General features: G+C 44.5%; 1 protein-coding gene and 1 pseudogene across 2 annotated transcripts in view; one reads left to right on the forward strand and one right to left on the reverse strand.

Annotated features, from left to right (window-relative positions):
• The window catches only part of TRANK1 (tetratricopeptide repeat and ankyrin repeat containing 1), a 65,542-nt gene extending 62,189 nt beyond the window's left edge, over positions 1-3,353 (forward strand). For both annotated transcript variants that reach the window (XM_027088177.1, XM_027088178.1), the window contains 2 exons: positions 914-1,012; positions 2,042-3,353. In XM_027088177.1, coding sequence (XP_026943978.1) covers positions 914-1,012; positions 2,042-2,142 — 200 coding nt within the window. In that variant the 3' untranslated portion in view covers positions 2,143-3,353. The remainder of the gene's footprint in view (positions 1-913; positions 1,013-2,041) is intronic.
• Positions 3,354-17,804: 14,451 nt separating this feature from the next.
• Positions 17,805-20,607, reverse strand: LOC113610231 (transportin-1 pseudogene; annotated as a pseudogene).
• Between the last annotated feature and the right edge of the window lie 589 nt (positions 20,608-21,196).

Here is a 21,196-nt window from a genome sequence, read left to right on the forward strand (position 1 = left end):
GCCCCATTGTTTGGACCACCCCTCCCACAGTTAACAATGTGTCATCATCTTGGGTCAGGATGGTTTCCCCTGGCACAACAGACAAGAAAAATGTTTGCTAACCAATTCTATGTAGAGCATAGAGGGGGAATGTTTCAAATCTTGAGGAAACTTTTTTTTTTTTTGGTGGTACGCGGGCCCCTCACCGCTGTGGCCTCTCCCGTTGCGGGGCACAGGCTCCGGACGCGCAGGCTCAGTGGCCATGGCTCACGGGCCTAGCCGCTCCGCGGCATGTGGGATCCCCCCGGACCAGCTCACGAACCTGCGTCCCCTGCATCGGCAGGCAGACTCTCAACCACGGCGCCACCAGGGGAGCCCTTGAGGAAACTCTTTAAACGTCCCCTGATTCATTCATTCAGTGATTGTTTCTTGAGCACCTACTATGTGCTGAACTCTTGACTAAGATCTAGAGGTACGTAGCTGGTCTCTTCTTTTAGCAGGGTCCTCACATCATACCCAGTGTGAGCCTTTAATAAGAATTCTTATGTGTTCTGTGAATCAGATTTCCTCTGACATCCTTATTAGCTACATCTTAGCAATGTTGAGTGGAAGTTATGTATAAAATCAGTGAAATTCCATATTTTTAAATCATTCTAGAATTCAGACACTCTGGTTTAAGATAATCACAGTTTGAACAAAAGCTTCCTCGAAAGGCTTGCTACTGGCAGTGTCTCCAGACGGGCAGGACTGGTAATCAGGCTGGCATCTACTTGTGGTTTCTGCTCCTGGTGGCAGACAGTGGCCTTATGCTGCCCCTCTCCACAGGGGAAGCAGAGACGAGCTCCCAGGAGCTGGGGGCTTTGACTCTAGTACTGAGTGTCCTGGTCCCTACAGCCGCCCTTTCACTCAGAGCTCTCGTTCTTTGGTTCCCTAGCGGAGGAGGTCATGGCTCGGCTGATCAACGTCCTGATCCCGTCCTCCAGGGATGCGCGGGAGTGGCTGAGGAAGACAGAGCTGCGCTTGAAGGAAGAAGGTGAGGAGTCCTTCACCCCAGGGTGAGGCTCTGGGTCTTGTGGTCCTTGATTCTGCTGGCTCCCAGGTCAGTCTGAAGTAGGGCCGCCTGTGATGTGAGCAGTCACTGCCCCCAGTGACTCAGGTCAATAGTGATAGAGTGGCTGGGTTCCCCCATCTGACTGTGAGGGCTGTTATTCAGGGCTTGTGCCAGTTGCTTTTCCAAAAACGTTTGCCACTCATGAGCTGTTATCAGTGATGCTCTGTCACTACTCCCATGGTGGGCAAAGTGTTGCAAAGCCATCCCTAGATAAATGTTTGCCTGTGCAAACCATTCATGTAAGTCCATGAATATGTATTGAGTGTCTAGAATGTATCAGTACTGTTCTGGGCTTGGGGATATAAAACAAATTTGTGAACAAAACACATAAAATCATTGGGGAAACTTGCATACATCTTCCTTCAGAGGGTTTAAGGCTGGTGTATAGTGAGTTGGGTTTCTTTCTCGACAGTCAGCCTTATCTTGCCGAGTTCTATTTGATCTGGAAAGTCTCCCCCTCTTGGGGAGACCTTATTTCTTCTTCCTCCCAGTATCTCACCTGCCCCAGATTGCCCTTCTGTGAGTCCTCATAATCCAGAGGCTGCTGGAAAATCCAGACCCCCGAGCTGGGGAAAACTGGAAAGGACTTGACACACATGTCTGTGCCAATAAAAAATCTTTAGATTATAGTCACTTCTGGCACCATGACTTTTGTGATTGTTTCAAACAGGAGAATATAACTGGGATACCAGCTCAAGGCTGAGGTTGATTTTAGGCTTTGTTTGACAGATTTTTCGTTTAAAGGGCCTCTGAAATAAGGCCAGAGGAACTAGCCTGTAAAAGAACATTCTGGAGAAGGGTGTTTACTTTGGCTCTGCCTGGTTTTTTTTTCTTTAATTTAAAACAACGATTACAGAGACATCAGGTTTTACTAGGATGTTATATGTTGCAGTAGAGTGAAAAAGATCACCATTCTGCACTTCATTTCTGTTTTCTTTGCTTTTTAAACAGGTGTCGTTCAAGAAGATGATTACGAAAATGAAGTGGAAGACTTTGGTGAGCTCCGTCCCAGAAGGCGTTTTCGGAAATGTGCAAAGTGGAGAAAGTTGTAACGTCCACCCGGCTGCTGCTTCCTAAACCTTCAGGACGTTCCATCCTGACTTAGAATCCCGAGTGCCGGGGCAGATGAGGAGAAGAAGATACGTTAGCATAAGAAGCGGCGGGAGGGGTCTGACAACGCCTTTGCTTTTCATTCTTGTCATTTCTCTCTCTGTGGTGGCTCAGGGTCTGACTGCTCCCTCAGAGCAGGGGCCTCTTAAGTGTTTTCCAAGTTCAAGTCCAGCAGTACTGGGTCCCCCTAAAAGAGGCTCAGGCGAGAGGAGTCATAGCTGGAGGGAACATTGGGATCCACCCCCCGAGACCCCCGGGTTCTCTGGCTCATGATCACCATGACACTGGTCAGTAAGTAGCAGGGACATCCCTCACCTCAGAGTTACCACTGCCCTGGCCCGGGAACACTGCCCCCGGATCCTCTCATCTCTGTTCATGCTGCTGGCCACCCCCGACCCCAGGCCACACTCTGGTCATCTCTGAGCCCACCTGTGGCTTAATTCCTTCTGTTATATATGTTAGCCTTTTCTCTCGGTGGCAACGTTTCTGCCTGCCTTCCCCCCATTGTTTGAGACCATCCTCAGCTGCCCGTGCAAGTTGCGATTAGACTACCTCAGAACGTAGTCAAGAATTCCCCATTGTCTTCTGGGCGGCCAGCCTCAAGACCAGCCCCCTAGAATGAAAGGCTGGGGGATGTTGCCGGGAGTTCCCAGCCTGTCTCTCCAAGGTTGTCCCAACTCTACCTTGGCTCTGGTGCAGACATTCCAAACAGTGTTTTGTATGTAGCCCTCTACGTCTGGTTTCCTTGGGTCTCCCTGGCAAGTTAGCTGTCCTAGCTTAGCTTGACGTCCCGATGAGTTTTCCCCCACTGAGCTCTCCACGGGAGCACCAGGACCTGCAGAGCTGGAGGTTGGGGACAGATAGAGGAGAAGCCAGCCTTGTGGTGCCCATCCAATAGGATTTGGCCATGAATCACTGCCCTGTGGCCAGCAGGTCTGGGAAGAAGAAGGGGCCGTGGGCCTGTTTGCAGGAGGCCGTGGCTGCCCACTGAGCCTTCGGTATGTCCCTTTCTGGAAGCTCTTCCGCCTCTCTCATGGTCACTTCCCTCCCTGTCCCCCACCCTTCAGCCCGGCCTGGTGCCAGAGGTCAGGCTCACACGGGTCCGTCGCTGTTTCATCGTCACCACAGAACCAGCCTTCTCCCCGTGCTGCTGCTGCTTTGGCTACTCTTTGTTTTTTTCTTCATTGTCTTTCTAAATGACTCTGTTTCCTTGAAATGTATGGTATCTAATTTTTATTAGTTTATAGTTCTAATTTTTATTCCAGGTGTTTTTATAAACTTTACTTGCCAGGAAAAAAAAAACAATCAAATCTTGCTGTATTATCACATTTTTATAAAGTTAAATCATTTCTCTTACATTTCTCTCCACTTGTTTATTTCTCATCTCTACTTAGAGAGTGAAGGGGTAAATCGTGGAGCAGATTCTTTCTGGTCAGCTGGTGAACAGAAGCTTGCCGTGTCTTCCGAAACTGAGAAACCCAGGGGCCCACAGCTGCAGCTGACTGCACCATCTCTTGAGGGCCTGCCTGTGTAAATTATTTCCCTTTGGGTGTTTCCAAGCAGGCAGGGTGTGGACTGGAAGGGGTTTTGTCCGTGCCCCATAACAAGAACATTTCTCTTGGAGACGGGAGACCTGGAATTGAATCCTGGTCCTGCCCCAAGGAGCTGTATAGCCTGGGACAAGTCAGACCCGGTCCACAGTCCCTGAGAGCTAGAATGCGGGACCACCCCCGAGGGACAGGGGATCTGGTGTGGCAGGTTTGGGGCACAATATTTAATAACAACACAGCATTGTGCCTCTTGTGCTGGTCATTTCTCCTCACGCATCTGTCTCCTTCAGGGTTTTTGCAAGATGGGAATCTGGCCTCCATGGGTTCTCCAGCCATGACACCATCTAATCTCAATGCCTAACCTCTCTCTCTCTCTCTCTCTCTCTCTCTCTCTCTCTCTCTCTCTCACACACACACACACACACACACACACACACACTCACTCACTCACTCACTCACTCACTCACTCACACACTCACTCATTTCTCCCTGGCCGTCTCCAGCAGGCTGACTCAGGGTCTGAGTTGCCTGCAGTGTGTTCCCAGATCGATACCATGTAGTTGCCAGAAATCCACTCCTGGGTCGTCCTTAAGTTCCTGATCCAGAGGATGGGTAAATCAACACAGCAGGTAACGTTGCTCTCCCTCTGCCACAAGTATCTTTCCTCAGCCCTGAGACTGTCCCTCTAAACGTGCTTCGGAGATTCTGCCTGTAGAGTGCAAGGCAGGTGGGGACACCAGGAGCCATCTCCCCATCCAGCAGCCCCCTGTAGCAGCCGAGAGGTCGAACGTCCATGGGGGGTCTCCCTGTTGAACTTGACAGACCCGCCCACCTTACCACAGCAGAGACAGCAGGCCTGCCAACAGCAGTATAGAGCTGAGCCTCACTCCCACCCGCCGCCCAGAAAAACTTGTCTCCTCGCCTGCTAAGGGGGAGGGAAAGCCATCAGCCAGGTACTGGGTGTTCTTTAGGTGGGTTGTTGTTGACAGACCTGCCTCCCGGTTCTGCAGAATCCTAACTGTACTCAGAATCCTATGTTCTCTGCTTAAGACACAGCATCTCACCCTCCTCAGTGGTGATGTGACCTGAGCATCTGATAGGACCTTGGTGGGGGGATGGGCTGCACTAAAAGGAGAACTGTCATCACGGGATCTTGGAAGTGAGCCATTAAAATAGAAATTTGGCTTCTTTTACTGGCCATGGGCGTTCAGAGACGTTATTTAAAATCTCTGAGCCCATTTAGGCATTTATAAAATGGAAATAATGACACAAACTTGGAGCTTGCGTGTAATTACATTATCTTCCCTCCTCCCCTGCCTCCCTTCCCTAGTGGGACCAAGAATGCAAAAAAGATTCCAGGCAACTATTTCCGGGGCAGGGAGGGGGTGGTCACGAAGGATGATGAGCTCTGGGGACAGAGCTGGGTCAGCTTCGTGATGCCTGGACGGAGGTGGGGACATTTCTGAGAGGGCTTTGTTCCCAGGGGCCTAAGCTTTTTAGAGACTGAGACTATTTTTAGCCCAAGTTTTTGTGATTCTGCAGGACAGCTGTTTCAGGCATGTATGTCGGCCACCCTGTGGTATTTGGAGTCATTTTAAGGTTAGGGAGTGGGATAGGGGAAGAGAATGAGAATAACTCCCGAGACGTTTCCTTTGTGGCTACTCTGGAGCGTCTGGAGGGGCCGAGCAGGTGAACACCCGACCAGGGGTAGAACCCGTGTCCACTGCAGTGGAAGCAGAGTCTTAACCACTGGACCTCCAGGGAAGTTCCCAGATAAACATCCCTTTTTACACTTCAAGTTGAGAGTCAATGTCTGCCCACTTTTCCATTTTTCTGCCATTCCGTTTGCCAAAATGAAATCATGATGGAGAAAAGATGGTCGACACCCGCCCTGATGAGGCTGTAGGAGGTGGGCTTACCCATGGCAGCGGGAACAAAACCAGGATGGCCTTCCTAGAGGCCATACCGACAGATTCAACTTTGGACCCAGCATTCCTACATTTTGTTTTTTAATTGCTATCATTTTTAATTGTGGTAAAATACACACAACACGCAATTTACTGTCTTCATCATTTTTCAGTGTTAAATACATTCACACTGTTGTGCCCACCATCACCATCCATCTCCAGAACTTTCTTACTTTGCAAAACTGAAACTGTACCCATTGCACAACAACTCCCCACTTCCCCTCCGCCCAGCCTCTGGCACCCTCCATTCCACTGTCTGTGTCTATGATTTTGACCACTCTAGGGACCTCAGGGAAGTGGAATCATACAGTATTCGTCCTTTTATGACTGGCTTATTTCACTCAACACAATGTCTTCGAGGTCCATCCATGATGTTGCATATTGCAGAATATGCTTCCCTTTTAAGGCTGAATAATATTCCATTGTATGTATATTATCAGCATTTTTAATTTCAGGGATTTTTTTTTTTTTTTGGCCGTGGCTCGTGGCCTGCAGAACCTTAGTTCCCCGACCAGGGATCGAACCCATGCCCCCAGCAGTGGAAGTACAAAGCACTAATCACTGGACTGCCAGGGAATTCCCTAGGGATTTCTATTAGTGAAACATTCCTAGAAGTGCCCAAATAAATGTCCACTTCTGGAGCCTCAGGAGAGCACAAAATTGCAGACAACTCAAGTATTCAGCTGGGGTGTGGCTGAACATTGTAAATATTGGTCACGTTTTAGAAAGATGGAAATGCGCTGGCATGGAAATGTGGTGAAGGTCAATTGCTCCCTGAAAACTCAAGCTATGAAGAGGAGGCTCTGTGGTTCAATCCACTTTTGTAAAACAAATAAAAATTTAATTCCAAATTGTTGTTGATGGTGATCTTGAGTACTCTGTAAAACGTGGGATTTTAAAAATAGTTTGGAGTCTACGTGTGGTCACAAAAAACAAAGATATTTATGGAGGTCAAAACGGAGAGGTGCAGGAGGGCAAATATTTGTTGCTCAAAGAAGCAGTCAGAGAAGAACATGCCCCCCATCGACTCAGGTGCTTACAAAGCGGTATTAAGAGGTGATGATAATCCAGTAGGAAAGGATGCTCTTCAAGACACCCCTTGAGGCCTCACAGACCGACTCTGTCCTATGCTTCTCATCCAACTGATCCCATCCAACTGGTGTGCATCTGCAGCCAGCAGTAAATAAGAGGGCACCTCAGCTTCTAAGGTTGTCCATCAATTACACCTTGAACTTGATCACCTGACCCTGCTATGTCCTATTCTTAGTAATCTTGATTCAAGGATACTCCCCGAGAGCATCCTTGCCCTTGTGTCTCCCAAATGATGGCATCTTCCTGCTGCCTTCCCTGGCTTCTTTCCTAAGCTCTAAGGACACACTCACCTAGCTGTGGGGCTTGAGACAGAGCAAACAGCAACAAGAACAGCTGTCGTTTAGTAAGTGAGTACTTCAGTGGTGGCTTATACAGGTACCACCCTAGTGAGTACCCACAGCAACCCCATGAGGGAGACGTCATGATCACACCCATCACAGATGAGAACTGAGGAGCTCCATCTAGCCCTGTCCCTCAGGACTCTCCTCTCCAGCACTAGCCCGTGGGGATCACAGATCTAAGTTTGTTTGAACTGTACACAGATAAAAAGGGTAGAAGTTTTCTTGAAATAAAAACAGTTTTCTTCCATCTTCTATTCCACCAATTTCCTCCTCCCTTTAGTTTTCCTTCATGCAGATGTCATCGTGTTTCCAATTTTCTGGGGTCCTTTGACCATTCTGACTACCGATCTTTCAGGTGCTAATTTGGCATCGGTGGGGGGAGCATCTGGTTTTTGTCACTGCTCACAAAGTCCCTTTCCCTGGGTGAGAGCTTCAGGGCTTCTTTCCCACCATGTCTTTGGTCTCATCGGTCCAGGAGTGGGACCCCGGGGCCAGTACAGGGCTCAGCCACATCCAAGGGAGGGAAAGAGCCTCTCATGTAGAATGTTCCTGACTTACCGAGGAGGAAACAACAGACCTGGTTGCTGACTTTTTCCCTTCTACTCAAAGCTTCTGGGTTAGAGCTAGGGGGAAACACTTTATCCCTCCCTCTGGGGCTGCGAGATGTCTGAACAGCTGGACGAAAGGGAGAAGATGCCGTGTGCCTTCCTCAAGTTTGTGTGCCTGATGCCAAAAGTTGCAATCCTTGCAATCAACCACGGGATGGATGACCTTGATCATCAATTCTCTCAGCTCATCAAAACTCAGCTCTTAAGGACCCAAGTCAGGTTAGAGTTTTTAGGGACACCTGAGTTTGTAATTGAGGCATTTTCTGGAAGAACTCTAATCTTCCTCCTATCAAGGGCTTTCAAATAAAATTTTGAAAGAAGAAGAAATCCTATCAGAATAAAAGTACTCTGGAGATGTTAGTCTGTCAGGCTGTCTGTGCTGCAGGAGGGGAGAATGTGGCCGGGCCCCAAGGGCACAGCTGTGAGTAGGCAGGACACGTGTGTGTGTGTGTGTGCGCGCATGCGCGTGTGTGTGCGTGCACATGTGTATGTGTGCGCGCGCGTGTGTGTGTGTGTGTATAGGGACCAGGACACGGAAGAAGAAGGTGCATGTGGCTGAATTTCTCATCCCTTCTGTTCCTTCTTTGTATTTAACTCAAAGGAAGAAAAAATGCACAGGTTGCCCGGGGGTGTCCAGGTGGAATGAAGCCACCGCAGTTTAGTCCAAGTGAATGGCAATCCGCAAATATATCTGAGAAAGAGTCTTTGCCAAGGGACGAACACTGTTTGTCTACCCTTTTTACAGGAGATATTTTAAAAAGTCAAGTGAGAGCCTGCCATCTGAAGGGTCTACACACCCTTTTTTCACCCTGCACTGATAGGAGTAGGTGTGTGGGGTAGGGTCGTCAGGGAGGGGCAGGGGGAGTTCTGTGCAGTGCGGAGGCGGCTGCCTTTTCTACATATGGAGAGGAGAACTATAGCCCTTCTTGGCTAGGGCTGTCACCCCACTAATGATATCCAGGTATATTAGTCTGTTTATATCAGGCTGCCATAAGAAAGTACCACAGATTGGAGGGCTTAAACAATGAAAATGTATATTCTCACTTCTGGAGGCTCGAAATCTGAGATCAAGGTGTTGACAGTTTGGTCTTTCCTGAGGCCTCTCTCCGTGACTTGTAGACGGCCATCTTCTCCCTGTGTCTACACATGGTCCTCCCTCCGTGCATGTCTGTGTCCAAATTTCCTCTTCTTATAAGGACACCAATCCTACTGGATTAGGGCCCACCCTAATGACCTCATTTAACTTAATCACCTCTTTAAAGACCGTCTCTCTAAACACAGTCACATTCTGAGGTACTGGGGGTTAGGATTTTAACATACAAATCTGGGGGGCGGGGCACAACTTAGCCCATAGACCAGGTTACAGCATCAGCTTTTCTGAGCCACTCGAGGAAGAAGGAGTTTGGTTGAACCATTAGCCTCAGTTGTCAAGTCACAGAGAGCAGAGCCTGGGACAAAAGTTCTGGCTGAGCGAAGGGGACCAAAGGCTTTAGTCATCTGGTCAACTAGGATGCTGCAGGTGCTGGAGGAGCTTGGACAACTGGCTGGCAGGGCCTCAGGAACGGTAATAAATGCTGTCCTTTGAGCTCTGCCTTCTGCCTCCCTTCTGTCTTTTCTGATCTTACTCCCAAACGTCTCCATCACTCCTGGGGCCTCAGTTTCCCTGCTGTGCTCATCACTTCTCAATCAAGTCTTCCTGTCCCAACACCTCTTCCAAAGACCTGCTGATTCCTTCTGAAAGTTCAAGGTGTAGGAGGTGCTATCTTTCTGGGAACCAAGTCTTCTGTCACTGATTATGTGTCATTTGCTTTCATTTTTTAGAGAAAGCCTTCTTTCAACCATATCTTGAATTTTTCATTACCAGTAATTTCCATTTGTACTCTTCAACTTTTGTTTTCCTAAAGACTAAGATAGTGTCTGTTCCTGCAAGGCATTTGATTGATGTTAACCTTGTTTTGCACTAGAGATCTCTAGAGGTCTGAGGCACCAAGTTCTGTAGACACGAAGGAATACGATGAATCCCACCCGTCCCTTTAAACAAAAGTTATCTTGCTGCCAAGGGCTGTGGAATTATATAATTATCAGTTTTGCTTTGTTAGATAATTGTGATATTTAAATGCTTTCCTGAAAATAGCTTTTAAAAAATCTACATTTTTATACCTTCTCTGAAACTTAGGGATCATTTAAGGTTGGTTTTTTGTTTTTTTTAAATTTTTATTTATTTTTGACTGTGGTGGGTCTTTGTTTCTGTGCGTGGGCTTTCTCTAGTTGCGGCAAGCGGGGGCCACTCTTCATCGCGGTGCGCGGGCCTCTCACTGTCGCGGCCTCTCTTGTTGTGGAGCACAAGCTCCAAATGCGCAGGCTCAGTAGTTGTGGCTCAAGGGCCTAGTTGCTCCGCGGCATGTGGGATCTGCCCAGAACAGGGCTCGAACCCGTGTCCCCTGCATTGGCAGGCAGATTCTCAACCACTGCGCCACCAGGGAAGCCCCTAAGGTTGGTTTTTTTTTCCCCAATTTTCTTGTTGCTAAAATGCTGCAAGAAATGACATTATTAATAATGAACCAGAACAAAGTTAGGACATTTTTTTTCCATCCTTATTCTCTTCTCTAACACAGAAGAGGCTCTTTCATTTCCCTGGGTCTCCTGTTCTCCACCTACTCTCAGTGTAAGTGGGATGGTCTAAAGATTCATGGAACACTTGCAAAATTCTTGAAATTTCAGACTGGGAAAGTTCTATGCAAGTGTGGAAAACAAAGAACAGGACTACACACAGAACAATGGCTATCCAGACGCAGCCATGGCTGCCCTGCTTTCATAATGCAAAAATAGCTATGCTGCAGTGGCTTTTTGTTTGTTTTTAATATGCTTACTTGAGAATTTATTCTGTTTTTAAATTTAGACAACTCATGGGAATTTGGATCACACCATTTACCAACTTTAGGTTCAAAAATATCATCACAACTTCCAAATATTACAAAGCATGACATTAAAAACTCAAGATTAATAATAATAGTTTCAGATCACCCAGGAGAAGAGTATTTTTTCCCCCCACTAAGGTATCTGTATCTGCCAGCTTGAATAGTAGGTCATGCTAACTCTCCAGCTGTTTTCTTTTCTAACTCTTTGCTTCTTCTAAATCATAATTTTAGGCACACAGGACACCAGAAGGTGTATTGATAGCTCTGTTAATTGGTTTGGATATTGGAGCAATTTCTTACGGAAGGCTGTACTCCAAGGCTGCTAGGCCGACAGTTACACTGCATTGGGATCCCAGGAGGGTGAATGTTTGAGCCTGGAAGGGAACATTGCCTGCAGTCCTGTTCTGCCCTTGATTGACTTGGCCCAGGAAAGAATTTCTTCATGGTCTGGTACAATGTTTGAATGTGACTTTTTAACAGATTCAGTAATGAATCTTTCTCTGATGAATGAAGAAAATAAATGTTGAGGAAAAAATCCTGCTTGGTGATAGAGTCTTCTGTACCACAGTTCAACCTCCTTGTGAAATTCTGATACCTCTCTTTTTTTTTTTTTTTTTTTGGCCATACCGTACAGCATGTGGGATCTTAGTTCCCCAACCAGAGATCAAACCCGAGCCCCCGGCAGTGGAAGCACGGAGTCCTAACCACTGGACTGCCAGGGAATTCCCCTGCTATCTTATTTTCAATATTTACAATTGTGAGGTTTGCGATTAGAAGCTCAACCGTCTCTAAGCATGTCACTGACACTTGCCCCTTGGAATCACAGAAGAGGTCTTTCTTTACCTTATCAGCGATATGAAAAAACCATTATTATAACCTCATCCTCCTCTCCATAATTTAATGGAAGCACACCTCTTCTTGACTGCTATCATACTTGAGTATGTTTCATATAAATCATGCAAAACAGATTGTTGTTGCCCATTTCTTCTCACAGCATGCCAAGAGGGCAGAGGCTAAGTCGCTGTGATTTGAACATGCTCGTGATTTTCAGTGGCTCCCTTGACATGATACCCCAACCAGATGGCATGTTGATGACCACTGCCTGACCTCTGTCAATAAAGCTATGTATGGACTGGCCTGCAGCAGCAGGCCCTGAACTGTACAGAAATACTCTTTTTTGCTTCAGGTGTGGCTGATGCTCCACTAACCCTGACCCAACACTTGTTTTCTAGTTTACAACAGAGCTGCGCAAACAATCTCTCCTCCTGCTGCATGAAAGTCATTGAGCGCTTCTCCCTTGTGTATGTGCCATGCTTGTGTCAACAGCTAGATTACATTTTGCAGTGTTTTGTCCCAATCTAAGTTGAAGAAACTCTATCATGCACACACACACAATACAGGTTGCTCCTTCCTCTTGTATGTCCCACCGATTTTACGGGACTTCCTATGCTGTCATTTGGTAAGGACTTTTGCCAATAACCATCTCTGCTTTGTCTCTAGGCGTAATTTTGTCCTGACTACTGTGGTTGATTTTACAAGATACTTACTCCTGTTTTTGCTATAAGGAGTTCAAAGTGGAGTGATGCACGAGAGCCTTAGTCTTTCTTTCAGCCATTAATTGTTGGTCAGTTTCACACTGGAATATGTGACTTATTCTGGGGTGAGTGGGGAGGATTTGGTTTACCTGTAACTGTGGTTCTGTCACTGTGCTCAGTTTGAGAATAACAAATGTATAGATAACTTCCTGCCAACTGTGACAGTTTCAAGATAGACAGTTCTTGAGCATTAGGGGTCAGTAGATTGCTGATGCAGTGATGATCAGATTTCACATATTCACTGTTGAGGCTCCTACTTGCTTATTTATTTAAATTTTATTTTATTTTTTGGCTGCACTACCCAGCTTGCAGGGTTTCAGTTCCCAACCAGGGATTGAACCCGGGCCCTCAGCAGCGAAAGCGCCACGTCCTAACCACTGGACTTCCAGGGAATTCCCATCCTACTTGCTTTTTTAAAACAAACAACCTTTCTGACTGTGTGAAACCACATACCAGTCACTTGTTCCAGCACAGATTCACATTTGCTGTTTCTACTGGAATCTTCACTATTTACATATAAAACACTATTTAGAGTTGCAATGTGTATAATACTTTTTTTTTTTTTTACCACTTTGAGGATTCTATGAAAGGCTTCATACAGCTATGAAGATTCAGTGGAAAGAAATAATATAATCATCACTTAAGTAACCAGAGCTGTTGGAAATTAAAGATGCTCTGTCAAGATTGTAAAATGAACTTCCAATATCTTCAGCGTTAGACAAAAAAAAATTGCCCAAGACTACATTGAAGAAATAATGACACCCAAGTTAGAGACTAGGGAATAGTGACTATGTAGGTCATCACTGTCTGGTGGGTACCATGCCAACAGGACACCAGAATTAAGTCTGGTATTGTGGTTAATAGAAATTCAAAGGTAATCTAGATTTTTAAAAACTAAATTGGTTTGAGAAATTGCTTTAATTCATGAGCCAGGCAACTTCTCTGATATGATGTCAACAGTCTATATATTATGCTTATACTTCAGGGTTACAATCTAATTAGTCAACACTAGATCTTTTAGGAAGATACAATCATGGAACTATCTTTCATAAGGATATGGATACTCTTAATTTTTTAAATTAAATTATGGATTGAGGGGATTCTGACCTGTGGAAGGTCACATCAATCTTATTTGAAATGTAACCCTGGTCAATTCCTCTTCATTGTTTTTCGTGATCTTTGTGTCCTCGGGGTTTGACATAATGACTGAACATAGCAGATACCCCCAGAGTGCTCAGTGATTATTCACTGAGTGAATAAATGAATACATTGATCAGGCAGCAAGGTATGGTGGAAGGAGCATGTGCATTGGAATCAGACAGACCTGGATTCCAATTCTGCCTCTGCATATTATTATGCTATTGTGTGACCTTGGCTGAGTTTCTTAAGCTCTCTGATTCTCGGCTTTCTCAAGTGTTTAAAAACAGGAGACAGCCTCAGAAGAATGGCAAAAATGACCCTATCTCACAGAGTTCTGGGTTTTAAAAGAGGGGTCCCTCTGTGGAAGCTCCTGATAGATGGTTCAGAAATGTCCATCTCTCTTCCCATACTGGGCTTCTCCACTTGGTAGAGATTTTAAGAATATTCAGAGAAGGAGTTAAATCTACCAAGTGGGTTGGACGCCAACAGGGTTAGATTAAAGCAAAATGACTGTTGCAAACCTGAGAACGAGAAACTTTAATTTTTTTCCAAAACAGTTCTCATCATTATTCAACACATAAGGAAGTAAAATTTGGTGGCTTGCACTTCTCCATTTCATCCAAAGACAGAACACAGAATGTGCCGACACAACAGCAGGGGTCTGCAAACTTCTTCTGTAAAGGACCAGATAATAAATAGTTTTAGCTTTGTGGGTCATATGGTCTCTGTCACAACTATTCAAAAGCAGCATAGACAATATGTAAATGAATAGGCATGGTTGTATTCCAATAAATCTTTATTTACACAGATTGGCACTGAGCCAGATTTGGCTGCACTGTCTGTATAGTTTGCAGACCCCTGTCCCACAGCAGCAACTTTCAGCTAAATATAAGAATCAGGAAAGGTCTGTCTACCTTGTTTCTGTTTATCTTTGAGGACAGCACTTATATCCAAGATGAACTTCTATCCTTTATATGATACTAAGACGAACAGGAAGAATTTATTTGAGGCCAACTGAATCACTAATGTATTTATTTAAAATTTTTATGTAAGACAATTTGAGCCCTAACTGAGGAATTTCTTTATAACATGCTCAATTTCAGTGTGGCCCATACATAGGCATGAACCATACATCACACTTTGCAAACATGCTTGTGTATATGTACAGCTTTAACTGTGTGCCTATGTGTTTTATTCTGGAATCTTAGGACTGGATATCATTTACTTATTATCTCTTCCTTTTTTTGAGGGCAAGTTTGGTAATTCAAGAGAGATTACACATATTTTTGTACTACAGTCTATCTTTTTCAGACTTAAGCCCAATTTTTCTAGCTTTTATGCCTAATTATAGGCAGTGTTCTGAGAATGTCATGTCCTATGATACTTGAAATCTTGCCCTGAATCTGCTACTATACCGTAAGGGCTGGAGAATATTTCAGACTTACCTTTTATTACCATTCCACATTTGAAGATCATTTAGTAGTTTTGCAAGTGAGTTTGTTTTTATTGCTGTAATACAGAAACAATTATCTGCATCTTGCGTTTTACCGCACCGAGTGCCATATTCTTGGGCATCGGGAGGGCCCAGATGGTAAGTTTAGCAGACATCGGAAATAAACTGATTCGTTTAAAAGCAGGGGCTTGTATCCAGAAAAAGTGGTATCGTATCTTTGATATATTCCTGAAATCATGTATACACACAGCTGACACACAGTTATCTGAACCAGAGTGAGAAGAGTGATCGTATGCATTAATGTCCTCCACAGGAAATCCTTCATTTTATCTTAGGCAAGAGTTTCGACTTCTTCCTTGATTTTTGTTTCTTTGGCCATGCCGCTCGGCTTGCAGGATCTTAGTTCCCTGATCAGGGTTCAAACCTGGGCCCCAGCAGCTGAAAGCAGTGAAAGCGCTGAGTCCTAACCACTGGACCACCAGGGAATTCCCTGACTTCCTTGTTGAAAGAAGTCTACTGGAGTGAGTGGACTTGGGTCAAATGGGATGAGTCTGCTGAAGCCAACGGAGGCATTCTGACTGACTTCAATGTCGATAGGAATCACCGGCTGAATGGAATGTGCCACTGACTGGGTCACTTGTCAGTACTGGAGGGAAACCAGATTGACCATGATGCAGCCATTTCAACACCCTACTTTCCTATCTTCCTGCTGGTAGGGAGTTAGGGCTTGAATCGTGCATTGGCAGTTTACTTAGGGTGAGGAGATGATGACTGAGTAAGGGCTACACGGGGGCAGATGGAGCAGTGGATGGAAACAGATGCTGCCCGAGACAAAGCAAGGAATTTGCACTAGCTGGAGCCCAGAGCATCCCTGGGGGACTGGCAGGAGGTGAGGGCTGAGAGGTAGACAGTGAAACTGAGTCCCCCTAAAACGGAGTTCCCCTGCTAAGTTTCTATCCAAAGCTTTATTCCCTTTCTTCTCCCGCCCCTGTACCCTTCAGGATGGAGGAGTGTTAAAGAAAAGGTGGGCGCGGGTAACACTGAGCAGGTCCCTGTGGGCCCTTTCCAGATACAAAAGTCCACTGGGTCCCCTGTTTCTTGTTTGCAGAAAAAGGCTTTAGTCTCCTAGGCTTTTCCTGAGTTCCAAAGTGGACTCAAGCAATAACTAATTAGGGACGTGAGGGAATGCAGAAACAAAGGAAAAGCCGTCAAGCAAGAAAAGTAAGGATAGCTTAAACAATAGTTCAATGATAAAACAGAGCCCGGGTTCCTCCTCAAGGAATATGCATAATAATCTGACGCATATCTGTTTTTTTTTTTTAACTTAACAACGATTTATTCACAGAAATACATGTAAGTAGAGAAAAATAACAGAAAAGCTAAACAAATGAAGAGGATCCAAACCAACTTTCACTCTGTAGCTTTTTACTTGCACACTGTGTGCATATATCTAGGGCACAGAGGGCCACCAACATGTGCCAGTACAGTGTAGGAACCCTGCCTTACATCCATTAACTTAAACATATCTTTAAGATCCTGCTTTGAACCAAAAAAGAAAGCTTAGAAGGCAATATGTTGAGTGGGAATAAACGCTGAAATATAGCAATCATGTCTTCAACTTCTACAATTGTGTTTATGTGCCAACTAACATTTATGCAGCCTCTTACAGATCCTTTACCATGTAATTTAAGTTTTAGAAGTTTTGATAAAATCACTAGTAGTATATAGCCATGCAGAAAGCACATCACACTGACAGCACAGAGGCAAAGATGTTGCACAGGCATATCAGCTTTCCACATTGTGCAGGTCACACACAATACAATATCAATCTTATTCCTAACAGATCCTAAAAAGATATTTCAAGGCCTAGCTGTAAACTACAGTACTTTATATCTGTATTCTTAATAAAAATAAAATCCACAAATCTTAAAAAGGAATTTTAAATGCAGGGCTATATTGAATTGGTAAACTGCAACACAAACTGGCACAACAGAGGTAACTGAATACCAATCTCGCTCTATGTGATGCAAGCATGCTACTTTCCCACTCATTTAAAGTACTTTCAATCCCTATGAGCCAGAATGCATGCCTGAACCTTAAACTGCACTTTAAAAATGACCTCTTGGTTATAAAGCAGAAACTAACACACCACTGTAATGCAATTATACTCCAATAAAGATGTAAAAAAAAAAAATTCCTTTTAATAAAAGGTTAAAGGCACAGTGAAACAATGAAAAAAAAAATGACCTCTTGGTCGAGAAATTAAATCTAATGAAGTACAACCATCAAATTATATCCACTACATTAACGTCTTAATGCAAAGTCAAGATGTCAATCTTTAGTTTGATATGTCCAACCCCATTTATTCCTCCCTCCCTGCCCATCCCACAGAGGTAAAAAGAGTGACTCATTTGGCATTTCACAGGGTGCTTCATTGTTTAAATTTGTTTTGTTTTATTTCCAACGTTTTGGGGTACCTTAAATTGTAACTTCCAAGAACCTGCTTCTACTATGGGTAGGCAAGCTGCTTTTAACTCTTATTAGCTTTCATTTGTGTAGTTCTTCATCAGTATGCAAGAACAAGTCCCCATCATGTGGGAAATTTTATAAAAACCTTTAAATTAAAAAAAAAAAACTTTACTGTTTTCTAATCCCCATTCTTAGGCTTCCTTTATTGTGCTATAGAATTTTTCCTCTTTCTCATCCCTATGCATCATTTATATGGTTCTTGTTTTGGTACAATTCCCCACAATATTCCAGAATGTATTGTGAGTAGATTGAATAACTTTTTCTTTTTTTTTTTTTGCCTCTTCACATCTAGTGCAGCGTTGTAATTGGAGACAGATTTCCACCCACAAAGGCTCCAGATGTTAAAACGTTTCCCAACAGCGACTTAATACAGTGACGACAACACCTCCCTCCAGCCCCTCCCACTAGGGCTGGGACTGTACTGTATTCCTTACTGGTTTACCCTTCCTCCCTGTAAAGGGTAACATCTTCCCTGGGTGCAGAGGCTCCCTCATAGTCTCCAAGACTGAAGGACCCCTAATTATGGGACTGTAGCATAAGTGTATGAGATTAAACACCATAAAAAGCTGCAAGACGCTCTTTTAAGGGAAGTGGAAACTGGTCAGAGAAATGCCTCCAATTTTCATCCCCAACTTGATTTTTAAATCCATGAAGGATCTTACAGAACATGTCTCGCAGATCATCTTTTGGATTAATCCATGATGCAAGAGCATCACAAAAAGATATAAAATCTTGGATTACTCCACTGGGATTCACACTGATCATGGTACAAATCCCACAAAATGCAGAATCCTTTTCCTCATTGTTCCTTATGTTTCTCAGAGAGGTGCACCAGGGTCTTATAAACTGCTGTAGCATGGGAGCCACCTCTTGAGGACAAATGTAACCAAGATGACCAATTGTTATTGCTGTATTCTCTAACAACGTCTTTGGTGTGTTGGGTCTGGTGCAAAACTGGTGCAACACCATAGGAATATAAGGCTGCATCTCTACGCCCATTTGAATGGAGATTTCTCCAGTTGCCCATGTGGCATTATTGCAGGCTGAAATGAACTCTGGATTTAGGTAGGTTCCCAATATTGTCATGAAATCAGCTATACAAGGCTTAACATGCTGGAAGCAAGCTTTTGTCAGGTCACCTAACAGGGCGAAGGAATTCTGTCTAACCTCTGGCATTTTATCCTGCATGCACTGATACATTAGTGTTAGAATGTTACTTCGGGCTACTAGCTGTTCAATGTTGCCTCCAAGTCCTTCAGCCAGGCCACTGAGTAAATCAAGAGCCACTATCATAAAATCTTTATCTGGAGCCTCATACTGATCTCGTTGAGCACTGTTCAGCATTGCTTGTGCAAGCGTCTTCTGTACTAGGTTTACACAACGCTGATACACAGGTTCACAGTATGGAAGGAAGCCAGACTGCAGGGCTGTGGCAACTGAAGATAGGCACTCAAGTAAAAGGAAGAGATCTTTATCTTCATCCTTTAACATGTTCCATTTCTGGATCAGTGGAGGCATTAGCATCTGAATATATTCAGGTTTGTTTAAGTGACGTCCTACTGAATCTGCTAACGTTCCTGTGGCATCATAAAGAATGAGCAGGTTTTTATGCTGGTATTTACTAAATGCAAAGACCAAGGTATCAAGTATATAAGCAAGGTGAGGAACAAGTTCTGTACAAGCCTCCTCTTCCAGGGTAGCAAAGGCACTGCAGACAGCTTCTTGTACTCTCTTGTTACTATCCAGGATACGTTTTAGCAGTTCTGTCATTAATGGCTTCAGATATGTGTCTGAGGGCTGGCTGACTACCCCGTGGGCATAGCGGCTAAGAGTCCAGCACGTTATGAAACGCACAAGAGACTTTTTATCAGAGAGGCACTGAATAAGGTGAGGAATGAGCTCAGGTCGGTAGGGAATCATGCCCAGCATGCAACCTTCAGCAATTGCTCCTAAAACCAAGATGCCTGATTCTTTAACAACCCATTCATGATGAAAAAGTAATTCTTTCAAAAGGGGCAAAATATGTGGCAAAAGCTCATCACGATACACATTTGCAAGAACATCTAGGGCAACCGCAGAACATTTTCTTAGATTCCAGTCAGAAATTGTATCATCATCATCAATTTCATCGTCATCATCACCTTCCTCTTCAATTCCATCTTTGTCATGCTGCTGAGCCACTGTCCTTGATGGATGAAAACGTGGCCTTGTATCCTGTTCACTATCAGGAATTGTTTCATCTTCTTCAACATCACCCTTAAGTAGGATAATATCTATATCTGAGTACTTCATGCCATTCACTAACACAGGAATCAACTTAGGAAGATGCCTTATGAGTACATCTTTGCATATTGGTTGCTCAGCCAAAGTAAGCCAAAATTCGCAGGCTTCTAAAGCCACATTTTCACCTTGATCTTGGGGCCTCTGTAGCATGTACTCAACTACATTATGCATGTGAGGAGGCAGGCGATCCATTCGAACTTCAAGCAACATCACAAGTGCCTGGCACACATTTTTCTGTACCTCTGGTTCTTCATCACCAGCCAATGCAAAGAGATTCTCAATAAAGGAATCAAAGTGCAACATCACAGCTTGAGTTCCACTGATGATAAACTGATTGACACATGCAACAACATGAGGCCTTATTTTTGGACTACTGTGCTTGAAGAACTGTAAAAATTTAGGAATCATGATGTTGAGAGGAAGATCTAAAACATCACTATCTAAAATCTCAGCAGAATCTTCACAAATCTTCTGAAGGGCACCAAATGCTCCCTCACAAGTGTTGTAATCTTCATAATCCAACAGGCTACAGAGTTTTGGTAGGAGGTCAGGCCAATTCTGCAGTTCTCCCTTGGAGGCTATAGTTGTAATCAAAATGCCTACAGTAGCTCTAATCAGAGGAGAGGAGTCACCAATATTGTTTAAACATTCACTCTTAATAAAGTCTGTTACACCATTTGGGAAATACTGAAAGTGTGCTTTCACGTTATTCTTCAATATGAGACCACTCAATGATCTTGTGGGTTCATCTTCAGATTTTAATTTTGTAAGAACAAAAATCAGGTAGTTGTTAAAGTCTGGATATTGATTGAGTTGTTCCAGTTTCTAGAATGGTTTTCTGGATGGTGGTGTCGGGGGACTGGGACTCCAGCAGCTGCAGGATCTGCTGAAGCCCTTGCTCGTCAGGTTTCCACTCATACTCCATCTTGGTTTGCTGCCTAGGGCGCCCTGAAGGAAGTCTGGGGTGGTGAAACCCAGGGGAACTGATCCTAGCAGCTGGGCCGCTAATGTCTGTTGCTGCTGCCGCCATGGCCACCGAGCACAAGGAAGCAACACATATCTTTAAATTGTTCTGCAGAAACTGAGACCAACTACCCAGATGGAGGATGGTGACTACGTGCTGACCTCAAGCGAGTAGACCCCAGATGGGTTGGAACCAGAAGGTTGATGATTAAGATTCCTGAAACATCACTCTGTTACCTTACCACCAACTAATCAGAAGGAAGTCCACACGCTGCAACCCTCATCCCAAATGTTGCCTTTGAAAACCCTTCCCTAAAAGCCATGGAGGTGTTCAGGTCTTTTGATCATGAGCTGCCCATTCTCCTTGTGTGGTGTCCTGCAATAAACACTGTACTTTCCTTCATCACAATCTGGTGTCAGTAGATTGTCTTTGCTGGGTGGTGGGTGAGCAGACCCTAGTTTGGTTCGGTAACAAAGGGAGGCTAGAAAATCTATTCTTTATTCTAGGTTGCAGTGTGGTCAGCTTAAAATTGGGGTCTTACTAGGTCAGAAAGGGA

Source organism: Aethalodelphis obliquidens, unplaced genomic scaffold (assembly GCF_003676395.1).
Source record: "Aethalodelphis obliquidens isolate GAN/ISIS:26980383/991018 unplaced genomic scaffold, ASM367639v1 scaffold62, whole genome shotgun sequence".
NCBI lineage: Eukaryota > Metazoa > Chordata > Mammalia > Artiodactyla > Delphinidae > Aethalodelphis > Aethalodelphis obliquidens.